The 18,093-nt window shown below is 37.5% G+C and overlaps 3 protein-coding genes across 3 annotated transcripts; 1 reads left to right on the top strand and 2 right to left on the bottom strand.

The window, feature by feature from the left end:
* On the bottom strand, positions 1 to 1,467 carry LOC101298445 (photosystem I reaction center subunit psaK, chloroplastic-like). Its single transcript, XM_004304664.1, has 3 exons — positions 1,301 to 1,467; positions 510 to 590; positions 1 to 411 (listed from the first exon to the last, which is right to left on the bottom strand). The coding sequence occupies exons 1-3, from the start codon at positions 1,379 to 1,381 to the stop codon at positions 184 to 186; spliced, it is 390 nt and encodes a 129-aa protein (XP_004304712.1). The 5' UTR covers positions 1,382 to 1,467; the 3' UTR covers positions 1 to 183.
* Positions 1,468 to 2,859: 1,392 nt separating this feature from the next.
* Positions 2,860 to 5,037, bottom strand: LOC101292830 (glucan endo-1,3-beta-glucosidase 13-like). The gene is made up of 4 exons (XM_004306369.1): positions 4,920 to 5,037; positions 3,680 to 4,018; positions 3,062 to 3,092; positions 2,860 to 2,953 (listed from the first exon to the last, which is right to left on the bottom strand). The coding sequence occupies exons 1-4, from the start codon at positions 4,975 to 4,977 to the stop codon at positions 2,860 to 2,862; spliced, it is 522 nt and encodes a 173-aa protein (XP_004306417.1). The 5' UTR covers positions 4,978 to 5,037.
* Positions 5,038 to 15,022: 9,985 nt separating this feature from the next.
* On the top strand, positions 15,023 to 17,528 carry LOC101297860 (protein kinase PINOID-like). The gene is made up of 2 exons (XM_004304662.1): positions 15,023 to 15,975; positions 16,329 to 17,528. The coding sequence occupies exons 1-2, from the start codon at positions 15,431 to 15,433 to the stop codon at positions 17,131 to 17,133; spliced, it is 1,350 nt and encodes a 449-aa protein (XP_004304710.1). The 5' UTR covers positions 15,023 to 15,430; the 3' UTR covers positions 17,134 to 17,528.
* Positions 17,529 to 18,093: the final 565 nt, after the last annotated feature.

Below are 18,093 nucleotides of genomic sequence, written 5' to 3'. Positions count from 1 at the left end.
CACAATACGATTGTTCTATAGTTACTTGGAGATATGGTATTTGATGTCCGCTTCACTAGCTTGTTATATATTGTTACCTTATTCCCTAATCCAAGATTAAGCTTTTAAATCTTGTGTTTGTCAAGCAGAGAAACAAAACAACTTAGAAATGAAATACGTGCAGATTTGGATTCACATTACTTTTTACAGAGCACCCATGTTCTTAAGGCCAAGAACAACCCCAACCCCAATCATGTGACCTACAGTCCCACAAGCCAAGGTATCAGCAAGGGTGAACCCAGCTGGGTCACCAGTTTGAAGACCTGACTCCCTGATTTCGAGCTTCAATCCTGCTGTTGCCTTCCTGTTTGCAGATGGTGCCAACCCAAATCTCCCAGCAAACAACATTAGGCTTGTAGTAGTCACCATGATCTATATCAACAAAGAAAAAAAAAAGATGCATTTAGTATTGATCATCTCCTAAGCTTCATAGTTCAAATTCATAGAGATGTGAATATATACATGCTTACCAAATTGGTGGGTGAACCTATGAAGTCACAGCGAGCTCCCAAAGCACCTTGGCTCTTGCGCCTCATTGGTTGAACAGCAGCCTGAACAATGAGAAATACTGCAGTCAGTTAACTAGTGCAAGAATTAACAAAACCATGTAGTAGTTGGGGGTCAGGTCTCTAACTATATATTCCCGTATGAGCATGATCATCATCTTCACCTAACTGAAATCTTTAAGATCTTTGATGCTTATGACAGAAAATTGTTTGACTCACAAAATATGTTCACCAAATAATGAATTAATAGACTTATAGACATGTCAAATAAAATTAAGATCGTAACTCAAAATAAGATATAGAAAACACTCACATTATTTCGTGAACAAAATTTGACACCTATTAATTACCTCTTAAAAATGACAGTAATCTCATTTTTGGTGCCAGTCACTTCAACAATAACCACCCATAAGAACTTCCGATCACTTAAAAGAGCAACAGAGCCCTATAAACGGATCCATTTCTCTTCACTCCAACAGTTAAACTTCTAACCCAAATAGGAAAGCTCTTTTTTAGTCTTGTTTCCTTTAACTTGTACCTACTAGGTCAAATTTCTTCTTCAATTTGATCCATGCATAAGTCATCAAAACATACACCATTAATTGTGACATTTTCCTAGATCCAACTTCAACTAAATCTTGAGCATTCCCATTAAACATATATTTCAATAAACAAGAAGCAAGAGCCAACTGCATTACACACATTCAGAATCAGCAAAGATGTCTGAAAATGAATGAGAGAAAACAAGCACTTACCAAGCTCTGTACATTGGATGAGATCTTGGGTCTCAACCCATTGAACTGAGGGAGAGAAGTAGTCATAGTAGCTGCTGCCATTTCTAGTCACAACTGAAGTTAGGAGTCTGCAAATGTCTCTCTCTGTGTTTTTTGGATAATTTTCTGAACTGTGGTAGCCTGTAATGCAAAGATTATAAGCTTTTTGAATAAGAAAGTCTTCACCTCAGCCACATGAGCAACTTGTGGCTTCAGAAACACAGATTTGGATACACCAAGATACTTGTTGCTGACTTGGCTTTACCTCATTGGATTTTCTCAGTTGGATAAGGTTTTTGTGATAGTCAGAAAATGTCCATTTGGATTGTTGATGATGGAACCAGGTATTGAGCTGGACATGGACAATGACCCAAATAGAAATGGGCTGGATGGGTCAAGCTGGTCAAGTCAGCCCATACCGTTGTGCTACAAAATGAAGTTTTAATTGGACGGGTTAACCGACCTTGAACAGAGTTCAACGACCGCAGAAGCTCGGGGTGTGAGTGTCACACTTTAGATATTCACAACTTCACAAGTATATCTAGATCAAAAACTAAGTTTATGTTGATTAAGCGCATTCTAAAATTGTATATTTCAGTAAATGTATCCTTAAATTTTAGATCAACTTGAAATCGAACCAACTCTAGTTGAGCACAGAAAATCTAAAATTTCGTTTCCTAAAACCCGAGTGCACTTCACGAGTCAAGCTCAAGCGCTCCAAAGACAAGTCAAATTAGCCAATTTGCTGCCTTGTTTTTAACTTCTTCTATCTTAATCAATTCTCGGTTTATACATGTCATCCTCTGGGCAATGTTGTTGTTCTACTTATCGTTCCAATTTTATCATATGTCTCTTTACCGTGGGCCGTTGTAACCTACGTTTGAGCGGGAAACACAACAATGCGCGAGGGCAAATTTGTCTTTTAACTGTGTAGTTTATTCATTACACAACATATGTAATGATGAACTGATTTTCCCAGGACGTGTGAGAAGGACAAAAGCTATATATAAATGGAACAAAGATACTATCCAGGGATTTTTGGGCCCCCACATTTAAACCCATCTTTCAATATTCAAAACCTCAAGATCTCTGTTCCTTGGGATGTGTTTAAACCTCAAAATCTCATCTCCCATATTTTCATATATCAACGTCTCGCGAGAAATTGACAAGGTTATCCGGTCATATCCATAGCGTCTAGTGAAAGGAGCCCAATGAGGAAAGAACTAAGAATGAGGATAGAACTCAGAAAAGGGTATGGGGGAACAGAAATTTGCTCCATTTTAAAGGGGCATAGTAGATCAAACCAAAAGACAGGTTGAAAAAGAGAGAGATGGGGGCTTGCTTAATTAGCTAAAGATTCCTAAACCAGAAACAAAGACAGGAATAAGCAAGCATACTGCAATTACATAATCATAGGCTAATCATGTTCTGATCTCCTGCCTTTTCCTTTCCATGACATTAAAATAGTTTTGTACAAAACAGTCGAATTCGACTTTTTGACCAGTTTAATCCGGTTTATAACTAATGATCATGAGCCATGATCAGCTTCCTAGATACAAAGGGAGTAAACAAAGGAGAGCAAGTTTCCACCACCAAAGGGAGATCAACGATGGAGCTGCTGCAGAGCCAACAGATCTGAAAAACAAGAAATATTTTATGCAAAAAATCAATCCATAAGAAGTAATTTATAACTAAGATGGGAAAGATGAGGGAAACTGATATATATGTAGGTGAAAACCATACCCAGGAGCAGCATAGACACATTTTCCATAACCTGCAATGTAGCAACGAAACTTATCAATATCTGTTCTTGGCTGAATGATGTTATAAGTTTAGGACTTTACATTCTGGTCTAACTAAAATCAAGTATTAAGCTTCATAATCAGCTAATATATTCAATTAGCATTATGTAGCATTAGAAAAAATGTCGCTGGAGCTTATATAAGTGGTGAAGCAAAGCTATATTAGTGTTCTGCAACTACTCTTAAGGAAGGAATAGATCCTTGTGGTTACAACTTTAAATGACATTATGGTAAGATCAGAAACCCATATTGTCTTAAAGTTAAATGTCTAAGAAGTACAAGTAGTTCTAATCTCTACTAAAATGGCCAAAAAGCTAATCGTCACTTTCCTCAAATCAATGAAGTAAAGGAAAAATGAAGCTTATAATTTAAGGTGTTGTGGAAATCAGAATATAGCACCCAATGTACCATGGATTGCGCTTCCAAATTGATATCTAAGGTGTTCTAAATCCATTGTTATCCAAAATGCTAGATAGTTATAGTTATTGTACTTGTCCTAAGTCCTAGTGTTAACCTTTACAATAGTAATCGGAGAGAATTAAGGAGATGCAGAACTTACTTGGGTTATATTTAGTGACAGCAGCAGTACCCCCAAAATTGCAAGCAATATCAGAATTCCCATTCTGTTGATAGTAACTATTGAAAGCAAAGGAAGCATGAGATAAGAGAGTGTCTGGATCGTAACAGGGCCCGCCATCTTGGATGGCCTTGCAGTCTGCCATTCCAAGTCCACAGGCCCAATCTAATGCATTCTGCAGATCAACTTGGGAGACACCAGCAAGAGCCACACACCATGTTGTGCCATCAAGGAATGTTGTGTTCCCTTCTGGTGGCGACAATGTAGTCACTGGCATTGCACCATCTACTTTCTCTTCCACACCAGCTCCCATTGTTAAAGCTAAAGAAGTTGAAAAACGTGGAGATTAGATATGGAACATAATAGAAATGGATGAGGTGATCAGCTTTCATTATTGATCAATTATTGACATTTGAAATTGAACTGAATACGAGTCTACTCTACAATATCTCCATTGTGAATCTACAGTATCTACCCCACTTCTGCCACATGAACTTCTCAAGACACAAAGTTCCGAGTAGAGTTACTATAGCCAACAATTAAAGTCTGAGATTATTGATATCTACTGAACAAAGCTTAATGATGTGTTTTCAATCTATTACCTATGGTGCTGTTAAATGCTTTGCTCAAGTATAAGTAGCAAACAGGAGGGACAAAACTGAAGAAGCGAATTCCATGAAAAAGTATAAAATTAAGTTTTTGAACAAGCATTTGTAAATAAGAGCAACACAACATTTTGAACAAAGACAACAATAGCTTACTAATATCAATTATGTATCAGTATGCTTTCATCATGGGGACTCAGTTACCATGATATCTGGGTTTCCCAGACCACATTTCTTCAAAAACAATAACAAAAACACAGGAGATTCATCTACATCATTTATTTATTTTCCCTCAGAGAGGGAGAACCCTTAATGTTCTTGCTAATTGACCATTTTAATATAAAAGAAGATTAGGACATTTAGCATTATTAGCAGTTTCATTCCCTTATTCCAGAAAATAAATTATGCAAATCACAGAGCACCTTTCCAACAAAGAAAAAAAAAAGAAGCATTTCTAAATTTGTTTGATAGCAAGCAAGCATAAAACAAAAATGTGAACTTTGACCAGCGACTTCCAACTTCTGAACAAGAAGATCTCAGCTAAAACAAAATCAAATACTTAAAACAAAAATAGTACTCCGAAAGAAAGAAGAAGCAAACTAAGGAACAGAACATACCAAGATAGCATCCCATGAACAACAGGCAGTACTGCAAAACCCAAGTGTTCTTTCTCATGGTGGATTTCACCCACTGATCTCCTCCTTGAGGATAACCAACCAAAACTGGAGAAAAGAAAAGCCTCAGAATTTCAAAGCCCTCTTCAACTTCAGAAACTAAATCAAACTACTCTCAAACCAAAAATGTACCTCCTACTATCTTTCTCTCTCTACAAGTTCCTCTCTCTTCTAACACCAAAAATGTGATGTGAAGCACATGAGTTGGGAGTAATGGGTGGGTATAAAATGCAAGAGTAATGGTGTATCAGAAGAATCTCAGGTTTCCTTGAAGAGAAATTATCTACATCACCCTTTTTCACTTTACTTGTTTGAGTTTTCAAGAGAGTGAAACTGATGCTTCAGAAGGCCTATGACTATTTCTCACTTTGGCAGTGGTGTGAGGTTTCTAGACCTTCACACTTCGCAGAGGTGTGTCCTAAAATATGAAAAGCTTTATTCACAAGACTAGAGGAGTCCAGCCATAAAGCAATAAACCAATTCTGGCTCTCTGTTTCTCATTTTCCCTTTCAATTTTTCGCGATATGACCCTATGTGCTTCTCCTCTTGGGGCTAGTTTCGTCCATTGCAAAATTACCCGCGATTGAAGAGTTCTGGGCCTAAATTGTGTTTTTATTTCAAAGAGGCCCGGCCCAGTTCATGGACATGTCTGAGTTGGGTCTTATTTTCTGATCCAACAACTAGTCTCTCCTCACACAGTCACTTGCTCTGCCATCATTCAATTCAAATGAAAAGAAAGTGCTACAAGTAGCCAAGTAGGATTACCATCCAAATAAGAGCCATAAATTTCTTATTTCTAAGCTCTAACACACAGATTTATATTGTTCATTTTGGACAGAAAAATTAATATTGCAATTGTGCGACAAATTAACGGATTCAATGATTTCAATCACTTGCGATTTTACGTAATACTCAAAACTAGTAGCATAAGTAATTCATCGTAGATACAAGAGATGCTGGAAAACAACTAGCATGATGGCAAAGTTTGGGAATACTTATACAGATTACCCTTTTTCTGATTTTTGGTTCTTACTATTTGATTGTATAGTTCTGCACTACGTACAATATGAAAGGGTGCTGTATATATATGTCTCGATACATAAATGAATAACAAAATTCAGAAAGCGTAAATCCTAGTACGTACATGCATTTCCCTAATATAAATCCAACCAAAAAACAAGAACAATTAGTGGAAACTCCAACCTAAAGCCATAACCATCCTCACAGACACCAATTCATCAAGAAGCTGCATGCTCGGATCTAGACCCGGACCTGAGGTGAGGCCCAAGCAGCGGCCGCCTCAGTCCCAAAATACTTGGGCGGGGGGGAGGGGGGGGGTATTGGGGTTTGACGAGTGGTGGTGGTCCTTTCGAATAGTCGTTCCGACAATTTTCTCAGTTAAAGGCTATAAAAACTATTTGGATGAAAAATCATGACTTTAAGGACTATTCAGATTAAAATAAAACCATAATGACTATTTGGATGAAAAATCATGACTTTAAAGACTATTCAGATTAAAATAAAACCATAAGGACTAAACAGATGTCGACTTCAAACCACAAGGACTATACAATATTTTACCCTCGAGATAATATCGAATATCGATGGAAATTTTACCAAATTTTATCTAAAAGTTGTATATTCGACCAAAAATAGACTAAATATAAAATATCGGAAAGATATGAAAATTAATATCGGTAATTATAAAAAACGGAAATTTTGAAGAAATATCGAGAATATTTTAGATATTTTACTCCTTGCTTTTGAGCATACAGAGTTTTAGAACTTTCCAGTCTCAACTCTATTAAACACACCCTTCTTCAACCTCCAAAGCTTCATTGTTTTCAACCTCCAAACAACCCGTTTCTTATCCTTGTTTCTATTGATCGATCAAAATGCCAAACACCAGATCATATTTGCCCAATTCATTCCCAATCAAATCGATCTATTCAGGTCATATATTTTGTTGTATATATGCTATATTGTTTTCGATCATCTTTTGTTTCCCTTATTGTATTTGTAAGTTTCTTTGTTCTAAAGTTTGGTTCTTTTATGGCCGATTGGCCAGTTTTTTTTTTTTTTTTCTTTATGATCGTTATACGGCATCATTTTTAAAACTCGCCTCAGGTCTTGAAATCTCAGGTCCGGCCCTGCTCCGATCGATTTGGATTGATTCACTGAACTACATAGTAGAATCTCAGCCTATAACCGAATGTCACGCATGTCGATTGGGAGGCCTTCATCTTCATCACTATGTCATCCTCGCAGTCGGAGAAATAGTAGCCATTACTGGCATGAGGTTATCCAAAACAGGAATCAGCATCGTGCATGGAGATGCTTTGGTTCTTCTGGCTGCTTTGGTCGACCTTACTATCAAGAGATCGACGTACTTGTCCTCCGCATCAGAAACCAAAGGAAGGTATTCGATGAATTATCTCGAAAACCTAAGGGGAGGTAAACTAACTGAAAGAACAAGTTGGATAGATGACATTACAAGAAACACCTGCTGATGATGCAGCAGCAGATAGAGAATACAAACAAATATGAACAGTAGTCATTTTTGTAATTTAGTTGTAGCTACAGCTGCATGGTCCTTAAAAAGGGTACGTTCTGGACCAAGATTCTTAACGTTGCTGTACGTCCAGTGATAGCTAGCTAGCTGTGATCGATGGATACATGACCAAGGAATATGCATCATGCATGCAGTGATCTTTGTCCTCAGCCCTAGGCTTAATGTTGTGTCCATGTTTATGTTCAGCTGCTCGGCTCGTTTTAATTATGGTGATCAAGTATTTCCAGGCTGCTAACTAAGCTGCCTCTTGGATTTGACATAGCACCAGGCCTCCATCGATCTCCCTGATGCGAAAGTACTCACAAAGTCCATATTTAGCCTTATAATTTAGTTAGCAAACATGAAAAGTTGATTCGTCCCTCGACGAATTTCTCACAAGTAAATTGTACGTATATAAAAATTTATACCCTATAGCACGTCTAAGCTTGCTGGTTAAGACTTAAAACGAAGTGCTTAATCAATGAAAAGACCATGGAAATATAACAGAAATTGAAGCACTCGGCGAATCATACAGCAGTATTCTTTGACAGTTGAGGATCGATCGAGTGTTAATTAATTTGTTCAAATTAATCTGGTTTGAGGCTCCAAACATCAATGAAATTTAGTCAATTATTTCCACTTTAAGAATATGTATCAGGAAAGCTATACTACTCCCAGAAAACCATGCGATTACAAGTTTACAGCTCAAGACTTTTGTGCCATGGATGTGGTGGATTTATGAGCTAGTACTAAATTTAACCTCTAATTTCTTGGTAACCCACAACTTTCATATAATACAAACTTCCATGAACTGGTTGAAAAGGTAAGTATTTGAAGTCTTAAACTGATTGGATCTCCAATATATGAAGAGCTTGGAGCCATTCTTATCAGAGATATCGACCATTCACATAACTGAAGAGGAAAAAGAAATTTACAATTAATAAAACAAGGCTAGGCGACACAAATATAGAACTTTATACCCTGCGGAGATTTGGGTATTGCAGGCAAATCTGGTTTCTGCGTGATTCTTTCTAGTGATGTCGATCAAGTTGAAAACCCTTTCTTAAAATTTAGCAAGGAAACGACATAATATATAACCTGCAGGATTTGAGTGAGCAAGAAAATCTCGCTTTTGATCTAGACCTCTCTAATACTCTAAATTCGAGAAATTTAATTTTGTATGAGCACGCCGTTACATACCAGACTATTTGCATTGACTAATGGCATAGTCATACTATATTCATATTAGAAAGTACAAAACTAGCGTGCTCAAATTCTCTATGATATGTATAGGAGCATGAGATATACACATGGTGCATACAACATGAAAAGCGTGTATAAATAAGAAGCAGATTTCACGCATTAGAGGTTCGACAAATGATAATATTAAGACAAGATGTTCGACAGATAGACTCAAATAATACGAGTGTTAGAGTAAATATAAACCATGCTGTAATTTAGTTTATTCGATTCTCTGCTCCACAAATGAAATATTTTTCAAGAACAAGCTATACAGAAGAACTGTACGTTGTGAATATTTATATAAGGTTGACCACTGAGCCAGTTTGATCCTGTCTATCTGGGTTCCTCCTCAACATGCAATTTATGAAATCATACCTGAAGCAAATCGCTTAGCTGCAAATGTCCTCACACATCAAACCCATAGATACAAAAATGTCCACACCAATTAGCTCGACTCTGAGATCCAAATTAACCCTAAAAAATATTAGAGATAGAGAGACAAAATCTATGAGTTAGCTGAGCAACTACTTATTAGGTTATTAGCAAGCACAGCAGATCAAAGCAGACATGAACAGCTTCGGGAACACCATTCAGGGTGTTCATACATTATTTTATGGTACCAAGAAAACTAATCAAATAGTTCAACTAAGATGATATATATATTAACTCGGATTCCCAACCTCCATTTTTTTTCTTCTATTTTTAGGTTGTTCATGATACAGCCATTATATACCATACACACCATTAGGGTTTATTCTTATTTTTATCTAGCTTAATATAATAATGGAGCTAAAGTCAGTTTTATATAGAATTGGTGCCATAATTTTCAACTAATGCAAAGTTTATATTCTAAATGTTGCGGAAGAATTTGTCTGTGACATATTTTGTCCGTTTGTCGGCCTATCAAAACAGCGGGAATATTGGCTCCTTGTTCATCACTCTTGCCCAAATTCTCACATTTTCTTTTTTCTTCTTCTTTTTCTTCAACCTGCTATACTTCTTTGAAACTGATTTCCATGTTAAACAGTTTAAGTTTAATCCTAATATATTTTTTTGTCAAAATTCGATCGCCTAAAGTCTTCAAAAGTCATACAGAAATATTTGAAATATTACTGCTATATAAGTTTTTTATAGAACTCGATTACGGGGTATCGCGTAAAACTGAAATGACAAGGGTAGTAGTGCGCCTGTAATGGCTAACCAACTGTAATATGGTATATAGGCCTGAAGAGAACCCAGATCATCAATCATTTACCTCTTAATCTAAAATCTTATAATTTGTCAGCATTTTCAATCTTATAATTTGTCAGCATTTTCTTATATATCTGTATGTATGCGATACCTACATTGAGTTATTTACTAATATAACAACAAATTTGTTGTCATTGTTGTCCAACAAGTTGCCAACTCGAATTCACAAAGTTTCTTATTATACATCGTACTCATTATAATGGAGTAGTGGACTAAAAATTGAACCAAAGATTGACGTTAACAATGGTTATGATGAAAATTAATTAGGTAAGGGGTGACTGTTTTTGCATGAGGCTTGTTTGTAGATTTATATGTAAACTGGGGGACCAATCCGGACCATTTTGAACTGGTGTTTAAGAGTGTATGCATTACTTTGAAAATTATTGTTGATAATTATCAAGTCTTGAAGGTGATGGCTCAACATAATTGTTGGTTCTGTTCTTTTTCAGTCTATTCCGACCTAGACAGATTCAATTCTTATTGATTGGTTTGGAGTTTCGAACAAGTTGAATCAACTAGCTAGCTATCAACCTTAACTAACTCTTACTTATTCGGATGTGTGTTCTACATTTAACTAGCGTGATGAACTCTTTCGAAATTGTGTAATTAACTAATTATCAAGTTTTTTTCTTTTTATTATTGATGTCATTGAAAGAGACCAATGTGCTGAATATAACAATTGAGTGACTTAAGCTGCCTTTGGAGATCTTTGTGAATCAAATAAAAATGATTTGTTAAGTGATTAGTTACTTAGGGTTTAAGCAGGCCACCAATTAACTAACATTAAAATTAATGTTCCCTTATTAGTTGATGTAAGTCATGTAACACAACAACGATGCTTGAGAAAAACTCCAATTATCAAAGGAAGCAGAAGACAACAATAGAGTTGAAACTGACTTAATTTGGCCCACAAGATCTCTAAAGTGGGATTTAGCCATTTAAGATCACTGATTTACATGTGATTAATTAGCACAAAATCTCCCATGTTTAGAGGTTCAAAATTTTTGGACCCTCTCTGTGATATCTTTCTTGGATGAAATATTATTCCAAAGTTAGATTCTTGTCTACATCTCACAGTGTTGTCCAGATATCTCTCTGTTCAAATCACACTCATCCTCTTCCACGAGAGGTTTTGGTAGCTGCTTATAATTGAGAACTTGATCGAAGAGAATTCATGCCCGCATATATGATGTGTAAAAAATTGTCACACTAGTTGTAGTTGAGGACTAAAGTGTGTCATGATTGTGGAACTCATTATGCGTCACTATACTGTCTTTACATTACTTTTGTTCATTAAATTGGATCACGTATAAACCGATCGCTTGTTTCTTAATATTAAAAGATTATCTCTCAAATGAATTCAAGATAATAGTTATAACATATTTATGATTGTACGCGTCTAGTTCATTTATTTTAGAATTGAAATTTGTTTAGTCCTTGTGGTTTGAAGTTGACATATGTTTAGTCCTTATGGTTTTATTTTAATCTGAATGGTCTTTAAAGTCACAATTTTAGATGAAAAATTGTATTGTGACTTTAAGAACCATTCAGATTAAAATAAAACTATAAGGACTAAACAGATTAAAAATTATGACTTTAAGAACCATTCAGATTAAAATAAAACCATAAAAACTAAACAGATGTCGACTTCAAACCATAAGGACTATACAGTATGTTACCCTTCATTTTAAAACGAACATGTATCTTGTAAAGTCAACTCTACATGCAATCGATTAAGTCGGATCTATCTAAAAGTAAATATTTTTTTAACAAATGACTCTAACTTTAATAACTGACTATAACAAAGATAATTATATAAATATAGTTAGGTTTGTATGGACACATTTGAGCTAACAATTATAGGTTGGTTCGTTGTTAGTTCAAGTTTGGCACCATAGACCTAAAAAAACAAACAAACATCTTAAATGTGGGTTTTTGGCTTGCACTTTTGGAGAAGTGTCAATGATCAAAACGCAAAAACAATTTCCACTTGCTACACTTTTTGCTGGCCTTTTCCATAACAATCCATCCCCATGCAAACTATCACGGGTCCCTTCTTCATCAATTTCCTCTCATCAATCTTCTTCTCCAAAAGTTTGCAATATATATTGGATCGAGTATATCAGTATCCTTAATTTAAATTGGGGACCCAACTTCAATTCACTGTTTTCTTAAGGCCATGTGGAATTTTAGTATCAATCTGATCGGTCTCCTTCTTGTTGGTTACAAATTAATTTGAAAGTTATTTGAGGTGCACTTTAAAACTAATAAATTAAACTAAGAACAAATGCAGTCTGCTCCCACACATCTTCAGAAGTTCCATATTCATATGCAATTTAAAAACAACAAAAAGGAAATAGAAGTTTCTCATTATATATATGGTTGTCTTTGTGTAGGAGCAGAAAGATGCAAATGTAAGAAGAGCATCTTGAACTGTGCAATATGCTACTGCTATATTCTGTCACATACACACCAATAATGTTCATGTCATAATTTGATTCATAAAAACATGAGAGTCCCACCAACATTAAGATTAAGCAAAGTCATTTGTTGTGCCAAATATGACAGATTTTTGGCATGTGAAGGGCTCATGAATTTCTCTCTGTGGGGGCGCAATGCGTTGAGAGGTTATGATTCATGTTTCAGTTCCTTACAATAGCTACTTGTACCTATCATCTTTAGAAACTATATAGAAAATTTGGGAAAAATCGATCAATTTTCCCTCCTAAATTGCGTCTGTAATCGATATATCACAAATGATTTCACATATCCACTGATCGGAAAAGAAGGATGAGATTAGTTCATAATTCACCTTAATATATCGGAGATGAACTAATCATAGATATATATATATATATATATATATATATATAATAATACGTTGTAAGTTTATAAAAATCATATTCTAGAATTCCGGTTTTTAATGGACAAAAAATAAATATAATTTCGCTTGTTCAGACGTCTATATGTACATTCTTTCAGTTGAAAGTATGCGAGATATTTCATTGGTTCAGACGTTTATCTGTACATTTTTTCATTTGAAAGCATATTTTGGACCAGCATTATAATCGGTGTAGCAAAACCATGTCCCATGTCATTATGACATAGCCCAATTCCATATTATTTGGTTCATCGCGGTACACGTCGTCAGAATTAATTCTCCAACAGTGTACGAATCATATATACGAATAATTTCTGGACACAAGTTCAAATCTCTGAAATGGCAAGGTTAACTAGCTTTGAACATTAGAAAGAGTTGTCGTTTCCCCTCAAGTCCTCAACGACTCTAAAGCTAGCCCTCGATGATCGATTGTCCTTTCTTAACGTACTCATCAAATTGAATTACCTCATTGAAAACTACTCGCATAGTCGCATTCATGCATGGTTGGCTTCTTCTCCCATCTCCACAATCATATCGTACCTGTGAAAGAGATGAACGAACGAGAAGCTCTAGATCCGGCATCGTGGGCCATTGATTCAAGCAATAATCTGGGTTTTCAAAGTCTTAAACTCAAAGAGATACTCGAAAGACTGATCAAGAACGATACACGTTTCCAGAATCTCTCTATTTCATGCAATATAACACCAGAAGCTAGCTTGAAGATGATGAATGGTTCAGAATTATTCATCGAGTTGGTACCTTGGTCGATACCGTTACCCCACTGCCGATCGATCCGTACAAGAATGGCGGTGCTGCTACGTCGACCTTGTTTTCAGTTGGGGTCACAAGTAATGTCATTTCAGGTTCAATCATGTCATTTTGGATTTGTGTCGACGAATACGACCTTGCAAGCTCGATCACTACACTTTTAACCTTATATATCAATCCCTTATATTCTCTCTGTCAATACGGAAACAAGTTAGTATGGTAATTCTGCTGGTTTGCTAATTAAGGGGTAAGAATTGTAGATCTACATCATCTACTACTATGATCCAATTACTCGCGAATGATCGACTAGCTAGCTTGATGTTCGAAACTAATCCAATTCAATTCGAATCTGATACGAGTTAGGTCGGCTTGATCATACCCAAAAGTGAGGTTTAGTCTCGGAGTATCTAGCTAGGTTTGATCAAACCATGCCTAACCTAACTTGTTTACTCGACTAAATTCCTTGAGGTTTTGAATTGGATTATCTAGAAGGAAGGCAACTTCAGAAACAATATTACATGTCTTTATCCATATACGTACGTAGCAATTTAGGTAGTTTGCACTGCCTTTTAGAATAATGATATGCAATATTGTTTTTTTATTTTTATATAGTATTAATCTTTCGTGTAGTTAAGTTTGCATCAATGTAGACGCGATGTAACAAGGCTTGTTTGTGATTTCATCTTTACATATATAGGAAAGAACAACTTTCAATTATCCAAACGACATTTATGCATATCATCATTCTTTTACATAGGAATTTTGAGTTATCTGACCTATCTTTGATAATGACGATTCAATATTGTTTCTTATACTTTTAAACCAAATTTGGAATAGACGCGATATAATGAGACTTAGTTATTTATGGTTATCATCTTTGTATAGTTTTGTTTGTGGCCAAATGAAATTACTATTACCGCTCGGTACGTGGGTAGTCGAGCAGAAATTCACACATTTACAGCTTCACTTCCTTCCCACTTGTTTTCATTCTCTCTTTCACACCAGAAACTTCGAAGCATTTTACGGTTGACAATTCTGGCATAACCCGACCATATTTTCCGCAGATAGATGAAGAAAGTTGACCGTTATAGTCACCCCGCAGGGGCACTACGGACTTTTTACATCAACACAGTACCTTGTGACACAACGATGCAAGCGCAGCGAAACCGCACGCGCATACGTCAAGCCACCATCGCCACGTGCCAAGCTTTCATAATTTTCACCTCTTTTTGGTATTACTTACTACTCAACAATTGCTGCACAGTAAATAAAACTTACCATATATACCGCCTTAGCATAAATACCCCAACTACTCTGTGACAGAGAAACTCAGAACTCTGAAGCAGAGAGAAACCACAGAAGAACCAAAACTCAAAACCTTTCTCTATCTCTCTCTCTCTCTGTCTATTTCTTGCTCTCTTCCCAAACCCTAATTTTCAGGTCCAGACCTGAAAAAGCCTGGGCTCGCATTCAAGGCAACCTTCCTTTAATGGCGTCCCTCCAATGCAAGCTGGCTATCAATCTCCACAGTCCTTTCCACTGTTGCTTACAAATCCTGACCTAATAACCACAAAGCCCTCTGTCACCCTTCATTGAATTCAAACACCCACCAAAGAAATCCCCAAAGAATTTTGATTTTTCTTTCTTCTTTCGTATCTGATTCTCCGAGCTCAAAAGTCCGTAGCTTGTTTGATTCCGAGTTTCTCACAGCTATAAAACGGCGACGTATTCCGCCTCCTCCTTTCTTCACTTAGTTGTAAGATGTTAGAGGTTGGTTTGGTTAGTACTTTCGCGCGTGACTCAGACAGCTCAATGAGCAGCGACACCTGTAGCAGCTTCAGCCGCCTCTCCTTCGACGCCACCGCCTCGTCCGACTTCTTCGGCACCGAGAATCTCGCCATCAAGCCGCACCGCTCCTCCGACTTCGCCTACTCCGTCATTCGCGCCAAGAAATCCTCCCTCACCTACCGCGACTTCCGCCTCCACCGCCGTATCGGCTCCGGCGACATCGGCACCGTCTACCTCTGCAGCCTCCGCAGCCCTGACTCCGACTCGTCATCTTTATCATGCTTTTACGCCATGAAAGTCGTCGACAAGGAGGCGCTGGCTCTCAAGAAGAAGGAGCCCAGAGCCGAGATGGAGCGCAAGATCCTCAAAATGCTTGACCATCCTTTCCTCCCCACTCTCTACGCCGAGTTTGAAGCCTCGCATTTCTCCTGCATCGTCATGGAGTACTGTTCCGGCGGCGACCTCCACTCCCTCCGCCATAAACAGCCCAACCGCCGCTTCTCTCTCACCTCTGCAAGGTACATTCATGGCGGACCATCATCATGCAATTCTTAATTACTTTTTTTTTCATTTTTCTTGCTTTCGTACTACATTGTATGATCATAAAATTATTATACTTTTCTTGGATTGGATCGATTTTAAAATATTTTGAAAAACAAAAATAATATTTCAAACAGCCATATTTTGTATTCTTGCGCTTTTTTCAGAGGGAGCGATCATGAGATGTTCTTATCTTGTCTGCTTTAGCTCCTCTGCAACGTCGTCTTCACACAAGATTTCTTAAAGAAAAGAACAAATCTTTGGTTGATAACTTGGTTTGAGTTGAGACTCGGTGATCTAACTCGGATATTTTACCAAATCATTTTTCCAGGTTCTATGCTGCTGAGGTCCTGGTGGCTTTGGAGTACCTCCACATGTTGGGTGTCATCTACAGAGACTTGAAGCCGGAGAACGTGCTCGTCAGATCCGACGGTCACATCATGCTCTCCGACTTCGACCTTTCTCTCTGCTCCGACGCAATCCCCGCCGTTGAGTCACCCGACTCCTCTCCATTTCCAGACTCCATCTCAACAACTCCATCCTACACCCGCCCGCACCCGAGCAGTTTTCTCACTCCCTTCTCCTGCCTCTCGAACCGCCTCTTCCGGTCGAGGAAGGTCCAGACTTTATCCCCGAACCGCCTCTTCGTGGCCGAACCGGTCGCCGCGCGGTCGTGTTCGTTTGTTGGGACGCATGAATACGTGGCGCCGGAGGTGGCCTCCGGTAGGTCCCACGGAAACGCCGTTGACTGGTGGGCGTTTGGGATCTTCCTCTACGAGATGATCTACGGACGGACGCCGTTTGCGGCTCCATCGAATGAGATCACACTGCGAAACATTGTGAAAAGCTCCTTAACGTTTCCGACGGCCACGCCCTCTAGCGCGGTTGAGGGACACGCGCGGGATTTGATATCCGGGTTGCTGGATAAGGACCCGGAGAGGCGGCTCGGGTCGAAGCGCGGGGCCGCTGACGTCAAGAAGCATCCTTTCTTCAAGGGGATCAACTTGGCGTTGATACGGTCACTGAGGCCACCGATGATCCCGGGTCTGAGGAGGCAGCAAACGACGCCGTATTTCCACGCCAAGTCTGATCAGAATAAAAATGACGGGCAGTCCGGCGCGTTTGATTACTTTTGAGGACCAACGGCGGGATGTGCGCCACGTGTTGGGACGGTGGTGCCAGATTTTGTCACTGGCGGGGTGACGGCGACAGTTGTGTATATTCTCGGGAGCTGTCTCCGTTTTGATTTCTTAGCTAATATTTAGGTAAATATACGAGAGAAAATGAGAAGGAAAAAAAAGAGAGGTACGAGTTTCAAAACCAGCAACCGATGAACATGGGATTACAGTTTAGTAACATGGTAATTTGACTACTGTTTTAACCCCAATAACATTTTTATCTTGTATGGAAGGTTTAGGAAAAGGTTAGATGGTTGGTCTTTGTTCTATGTGAATTCAAAGGTCAATCTTTTATGCTTTTTATTTTATTTTTGAGTAATTTGGAAATGTGGTATATACCAATATTATGGTTCAAATTGGTTGGCGCTAGAATTCATAATCAAACAATGGCATTGTATGCGAGTAATGTGACTCTACTTTATAAATTAGTTGGTAATTCTCATTTTTACTTTGTAAGAAAATACGTAACTCAGGTAAATAGCTAACTAGGATGTTTCATCACTTGTATCCTCAAAAAATTCTCAATAAACTCTGGTTGAGGCAATACGCGTACAACGTTCAACTTTCGAATTTTGTTTACATTCAACTTTCAAATTATAACTAAGAGTCTTGTCCTTGTCATAATATCACATTCGTACACTTACATTACTTGCTTGAAATTCTCTCTAAATTTGTCATTACATCACACACTAAGCAGATTATCAACTATTAAAAGACAAGACAATAATACACTTCGCTAAACAATACCTCGTGCATGCATATGAAATTGTCGTGGTTCTTATAATATGCAGATATCTGTATGTTTTCATAGTTGGCTAGGTATTAAGACATTGATAACATATCAAGTCACTTCACTAATATTTTACGAAAATATTTACCATATATATATATATATATATGTATGAAAAGTGAAGTATA

This window comes from Fragaria vesca, linkage group LG6 (assembly GCF_000184155.1).
Source record: "Fragaria vesca subsp. vesca linkage group LG6, FraVesHawaii_1.0, whole genome shotgun sequence".
In the NCBI taxonomy this organism is placed as follows: domain Eukaryota; kingdom Viridiplantae; phylum Streptophyta; class Magnoliopsida; order Rosales; family Rosaceae; genus Fragaria; species Fragaria vesca.
Note: the sequence above shows the minus strand (reverse complement) of the source record. Positions and strands in the feature narration are given on the sequence as shown.

What these genes read in the sequence shown, in the direction of transcription:
- LOC101292830 (XM_004306369.1), bottom strand. Translation starts at nt 4,977, where the DNA reads ATGAGAAAGAACACTTGGGTTTTGCAGTACTGCCTGTTGTTCATGGGA. An exon ending in TGTCACTAAATATAACCCAA is followed by an intron (nt 3,093 to 3,679) that starts GTAAGTTCTGCA and finishes GCTACATTGCAG; the next exon opens with GTTATGGAAAATGTGTCTAT. An exon ending in TGTGTCTATGCTGCTCCTGG is followed by an intron (nt 2,954 to 3,061) that starts GTATGGTTTTCA and finishes CTTGTTTTTCAG; the next exon opens with ATCTGTTGGCTCTGCAGCAG.
- LOC101298445 (XM_004304664.1), bottom strand. Translation starts at nt 1,381, where the DNA reads ATGGCAGCAGCTACTATGACTACTTCTCTCCCTCAGTTCAATGGGTTG. An exon ending in CATCCAATGTACAGAGCTTG is followed by an intron (nt 591 to 1,300) that starts GTAAGTGCTTGT and finishes CTCATTGTTCAG; the next exon opens with GCTGCTGTTCAACCAATGAG. An exon ending in TAGGTTCACCCACCAATTTG is followed by an intron (nt 412 to 509) that starts GTAAGCATGTAT and finishes TTGTTGATATAG; the next exon opens with ATCATGGTGACTACTACAAG.
- LOC101297860 (XM_004304662.1), top strand. Translation starts at nt 15,431, where the DNA reads ATGTTAGAGGTTGGTTTGGTTAGTACTTTCGCGCGTGACTCAGACAGC. An exon ending in TTCTCTCTCACCTCTGCAAG is followed by an intron (nt 15,976 to 16,328) that starts GTACATTCATGG and finishes TCATTTTTCCAG; the next exon opens with GTTCTATGCTGCTGAGGTCC.